General features: G+C 48.3%; 1 protein-coding gene across 1 annotated transcript in view; it reads left to right on the top strand.

Moving 5' to 3' along the window:
• The window catches only part of Sdk1 (sidekick cell adhesion molecule 1), a 281,083-nt gene that overhangs the window by 142,348 nt on the left and 132,735 nt on the right, over positions 1 to 6,000 (top strand). Inside the window, exon 19 of the mRNA XM_059249807.1 lies at positions 3,659 to 3,768. Coding sequence (XP_059105790.1) covers positions 3,659 to 3,768 — 110 coding nt within the window. The remainder of the gene's footprint in view (positions 1 to 3,658; positions 3,769 to 6,000) is intronic.

The following is a 6,000-nucleotide window of genomic DNA, read 5'->3' as shown; positions in this document are numbered from 1 at the left end:
AATGCCTCACCCTCTCCTCTGAGTAGCAGCTCAAAGGTTGTCACTGCTCTTCCAACCCTCTTGGTCACATGATGGATGGCCCTGGGTCCCAGAGCCACCACCCTGATCCATGCAGTCCCTGTAGAAGCATATATGGCCAAGAGTCATCTTATCATAGGGTAACATCGGAGGCCAGTGCTGGAGCCATCCACACGGTCAGGGAAGCACCTAGCCCTATGTAGATGTGCCTGGACCTAGAAGGAAGATGGACTGAGTCAAACATGCTGGGCATCAAGGCAGAGGAGGACCCAGAGGATGTCTAGAACCAGCCTTCATTCAAGGAGGGTTTGCAAAAATGGGGCTGGGGGGGGCAGAGTCAGGCAGAGACAGGAGCATTCAGTCGCGCTGCAGGGACTTGGAGGATCAATTAAAGTCACTGTGCATCTGCTGCCCCCTCGCTCACCACAGAGGACCCGGGTGGGAAAAGACACAGCAGTGGCCCCTCTCTGTGGAGCCCAGGTGGCAGGAATAGAGGCTAGACTTCCAGAGCCACCAAGATTTGTGGTGGTTGAGAGCACTCCCCTGTTACAGCCTCGCAGGTGGCCACATCTTCCCCCTAGTTCAGCAGCCTTGCTCATTCGCAGAATCCCAGCTGCTCATTAACCTCTCTGACCTCCAGCTCTTTCTCTGCCAGGTGTTCCTGGACAGCATCCCACCTTAAATTTTAATGCTTCTTTTAAAAATTGAGATGAAATGCACAGAACACAAATTTTGCCATTTTAAAGAGGACCATTCCTAAGGTAGAAGACTTAGAGCATATTTCTGCTTCCACTGTGTCTCAGCATATGAAACTCATCTCCAAGAGCTTCCCTCCCTCCCTACCCCTGCTTCCCTCCCTCCCCACCCCTGCTTCCCTCCCTCTCCACCCCCTTCTCATTAAACATCTGGCCCCCCACCCTGGTCATTTCATAAAGGAGACTCTCACGCTATGTGGACTTGGGGACAGGCTTCTACCCAGCCCAATGTTTCTGAAGTCTGTCCACATAAAAGCAGATGCCAGTGCCAGTGCCCTGTGCCTCTTCATTTGGAAATATGTGCCTCAATTTTACCCTTGGGCTGTGGTGCACAGAGCACTGTGAACTGGTGTGTACTGTGCAGGTTCACACAATTGTATGCAGGTAAGTACAGGCATGTGCAGGTATGTGCATGTGTGCAGGTGCATGCAGGTATATATAAGTGTATGCCATGTATGTGTATACATATATACATATACAAATACATACAGGGGTGCACACATACATACAATAATGTTCAGGTGTATACAGGTACTTACCTATGTGTGCAGGTACATACAGATGTGTGCAAGTGTATGCCACTGTGTACATGTGTGGATACATACATACATATACAAGTACACACAGGTATATGTGGGTTCATACATGTGTGTATACATACATATAGTCATATTCAGGTTAATTCAGGTGTGTATAGCTGCATACAGCTGTGTGAAGGTATTTACATGCGTACAGATACATTCAGATATATAGATGCCACTGTGTACATGTGTATGGATGCATACATACACATACAAGTACACAAGGTATGTGCAGGTACATACATGTGTGCACAAATGCATATAGTTCAATTCAGGTGAATACAGATGTGTGCAGGTTCTTGCCTGTGTGTGCAGGTGCATCTAGGTGTGTGCATTAGTGTACGGTGTATGCCTCTGTCTTCCAACTCTGCTGAGTGGAGACTAGAACGGACGTTTGGGTCTCATATGACACTCCGGCTCTTTTCTGCAGCCGTTTTCCTGCTTTAGTTTGGACTCCCCACATCGCAGGCTGCTCGCTTTCACTTACTGGTCCCTCCTTGTCCTTCGTCCTTCGCATCATTTCTGCAGCTTACCAAGGTCATCATGAAGCCTCAGCACCTCACCTCTGTGGCTTGGCCACCTGCCAAGTTGCCTTCCTCTGTGAACTTAATGAGCACAAGGCCTGCCCTGTCATTTAAGTCATTTATGGGGCATTAGATGCCTGGGCAGGACTGAGCCTGGCTGAACCGGCTCTCAGCACACCCTCTGTTTGTGTACGATGATCCCCAGGGTCACATGAGCTGGACGAGTCAACAGACTGCTCACAGGAGCCACAGGCTGGAGCACACAGCCATGTCCCCCGTACGTTCTGTCCGGGACAGCCCAGGGTGTCATCAACAGGGTAGATGAAGCTGTTTGGGGCTTTCTTAGGCAGAGCAAACAACTAGGGTCAGGTTAGAGGTCACAGGAAGTATGAGTGTACAATTGCTAACCAAGCAAGCCATGGACATGTCATTCCCAGAAGGAGAGGGCGATGCTGGGGGGAGTTCTAGATGCCCAATGGGGCCTCACAGGCCAGCTTGGAAGGGACAAGTGTCTGTAAAGAGTGGTGCTCCTCAGACCAGTTCTGCCCTGAGGTGCTTCTGTGTGTGTATGGAGGTGTATGGGGGGGGTGTACATATAAGTGTGCATGTACATGTGTTCACCTGTATGTGTATACATCTGAGTATATATGCATGTGTTCATATGTTCACATGTGTTTGTGTGTGTGTACACATAAGTGTGCATGTACATGTGTTCACCTATGTGTGTACACATCTGAGTGTGTGTGTGTGTGTGTGTGTGTGTATTTGTGTAGAGATCAGAGTCAACCTCAGGTATCCTTTTTTCAGAGCACTGTCCATTTTGGTTTGGGGGGAGGTTTTTGTTTTGTTTTGTTTTGTTTTGAGACAGCCATGGGGCTCATTGATTCAGCTTGGCTAACTAGTCAGAGAACCCCAAGACTCTGTCTGTCTCCACCTCCCAAGCTCCGGAATTACAAGTGTGTGCCAATATGCCTGTCTTAAAAATACATTATGTGTGTATGTGTCTATAGGGATACTCGAGTGCAGTGCCCTTAGAGGCCAGAAGAGGGCATCAGATCCCTGAAGCTGGAGTTGCAGGTGGTTGTGAGCTGATGTGGGTGCTGGGAACTCACCTCAGGTCCTCTGCAAGTACAGTGTGTGCTCTTAGCCCCTGAGCCATCTCGACAACCCTCAGGCCTGCTTCTGGGGATCAGATCTCAAGTCCCCGTGTAGTGCAGCAGGCACTTTACTGGTGAGTCATCTCGCCAGCTCCCAGCATCCTTTGTCAGAAGAGACAAGGCCTGCATGCAGGAACTCAAGCACTTCCTTATGCCTGCCAGTGCAGCCACTGTGGTGTATGCTTGGGGAGGGAAAGGTCAGGTGGTGCCCTGGGGCCAGCAAGTGGTGTCATGGGCTCTGGACCCTAGCAAGGAGGACGTCATCACTGCACACTGTGGGGTCCTACCTGAGTCTTCCTCCCTGAGCCTCTCTTACATGTCAGATGAGAAAAGGACAAGGCAGTGGGGATGATCCTCTCCATCACCCAGAATCTGAGCCACAGGGCTGGCCCTCTTGAGGCCAAGTTCTTGAGTTTTGAACTAAAACCTTCCCAGATGTCATGTGCACTGAGAATAACAGGAGTCTGAATCTCCATGGGTGTGTGTGCAGGAACCAGGAGCTCCCAGGTGTGAGCTACACAGTGGCTGTGTTCAGCCTATTATACCCAGTAGATGCATACAGAATACCAAGCAGCCTTGGTCACCATGGTGAGCCCAGTCCATCGCAGGATCTTTTTCCACAGGTCGGGGCCATCGGTGATGAGGAGGAGTGGGTCACCCTCTATGAGGAAGAGAACGAGCCTGACGCCCAGACGCTGGAAATTCCAAACCTCACGCCCTACACACACTACAGGTGAGAACCGCATGTGGGTAGTGGCTGCAGCTGGACGTGTTTGTAGTGTGAGAAACCAGATGTCAGGTGGAAAATAGAATTCTCTAAGCAGAGGGCTGGGGAGATGGTTCAGCTGGTGAGGGCCTGAGTTTGCCTTGCTAGGAGCCCATTAAACCTGCCTGGGGACTATGGCACATGCCCATAATCCCAGTCCTGGGGCTTTCTAGCCAGCCGATCTAGCTGAAGTGGTTAGATCCAGGTCAGTGAGAGACCCTGTTTCAAAAAATAAGATGGAGAGTGATGGAGAAAGGCATCCTCTGGATTCCACAGGCACACCTATATTGGTGCATCAGAACATAAAGACACACACGTATATACACAACACACACACACACACACACGTACATATATAATACACACAACAGATGCATGGGGAATTCTGTAAGTAGCAAAAACAGTACACACATAAAAGCCTTAAGCAAGATACACAGTTTGAATATCGTTCTGAGGCAGTGTGTGGTTGGGTGTTAGCTGGCCATGTGTTTCCATCAAAGCACACTGTAGAAAGGGCTCACTATGAAATAACCAGGAACCGGAGGCCGCAGACTCTTAACAAAGCAGATGTCCCAGGTGCCCCGTTCTGCTTCCCTCTTTCATGACCCTGGAGTTTCTCTTCTCGCTAATCAAGCGCTTAACATGGCATTTAACCTTTTGCTTCTAGATCCTGCCACTTCCCCTGGCAGTAAATCCCCAGCCCTCACAGAGGGTAGCATGATCAGGGGCTGTTAGCGATGCTATCGGTTCCCGCAACATCGGAGCAAGAGATGAAATTTCCAGTTATCACCAGATGTTGAGTTTGATAATGTCATTGTTCTGCCAGGATAGATACATTCAGTATAATCGGGGGGAATGAGGGAGTAAGAATGAGGAATTCAAAGAGTGAAAGGTGAAATTACATCTTCATGAAGAACATTTATTCAGTACAATACCAAAGTTAGAATTTTTTTAAGTCTAATGAGAGAGATGTTTTTGAGTCTATTCATTTGAACACTCATCCTAAGATTATAGCAGATGAGTCAAGACACAATATACTCAGTCCTTAAGAGAAAAACATGTAGCTTCAATGAGCTGCAGGATTCAAGACTTGACGTGTGGAATTACATACGACTGTGTAATTATCCCAAAGATCAGAAACAGTGATAAGAAAGCAATGCCCCTGTCTTAAAGTCGCATTAATTTAGGAGACCTCTGAAGCAAGAATTATGTGTCCTTGCTTGGGGTTTTTGCTATATGTAAATTCAGTTTAAATAATTATATATAGAGAAGACACAAGCAGGTGTGATGGTACAGGCCTGTCATACCAGCTACTGAGGAGGCTGAGGCAGGGGGATTGCAATTTCAAAGCCTTCCTGAGCTACAGAGAGGGTTCAAGATCAGGCCAGGCAATATATCAAGTCTCTATCTCAAAAGTTAAAAGAGAGCTTAGAACATGACTCAACAGTAGAGCACCTGCCTAGAATCCCCCAGTGAGGGGCTGGGGGTGTGGCTCAGTAGTAGAGCACCTACCTAGAATCCCCCAGTGAGGAGCTGGGGTGTGGCTCAGAGGTAGAGCCCTTTTGCTTAGCATACTCATGGCCCATACTTTATAAGAAAGTAGAGGTAATTCTGATTGAGGCCTCACATGAACTTTCCACTATGCTACATGCCAGGATAGGCATGGGCTATGGCAATGCCCTTAACCATTCAAAACAATGGACTTTCAAAACTGTGTTTGGTGGCAACATTGTGACGTTGGGCTCTCTTGAATAATCTTCATCCCCTAAGGTTACCCTGAATTTGAGTCAGCCAATGGCAACTGACCATTTTAAATTTCCACCCATCAGCTCCATCAAATCTCCTTCACCTGGGAACTAAATCGTACTGAGTCACATGAGGTCATTCACTGGAGGCTTTTAGGGAAAATGGCTTCTTGTTTTCCTATTGCTGTCATAAGATTCCCCTGAGAAAAGCATCTTAAGGAAGGAAGGGTTTGCTCTGACTCACAATTCAAGTGCAGGCCATGGTAGTGGCAAAGCTAATCCAGCAGAAGAGTAAGGCAGCTGGTCACATGGCACCCACCAGCAGGAAGCAGAAGGCAGTGAATGCATGCTCTTCTCTTTCTCCACTTACATAGCCCTGGATCCCAAGCAGGATCAGTGCCACCCACAGTGAGCAGGTCTTCCCACCTCAATGAAGCTACTCAAGATAAGCCCT

Source organism: Peromyscus eremicus, chromosome 23, assembly GCF_949786415.1.
Source record: "Peromyscus eremicus chromosome 23, PerEre_H2_v1, whole genome shotgun sequence".
In the NCBI taxonomy this organism is placed as follows: domain Eukaryota; kingdom Metazoa; phylum Chordata; class Mammalia; order Rodentia; family Cricetidae; genus Peromyscus; species Peromyscus eremicus.
The sequence above is the reverse complement of the archived record's forward strand: the minus strand, read 5'-3'. Positions and strand labels throughout refer to the sequence as shown.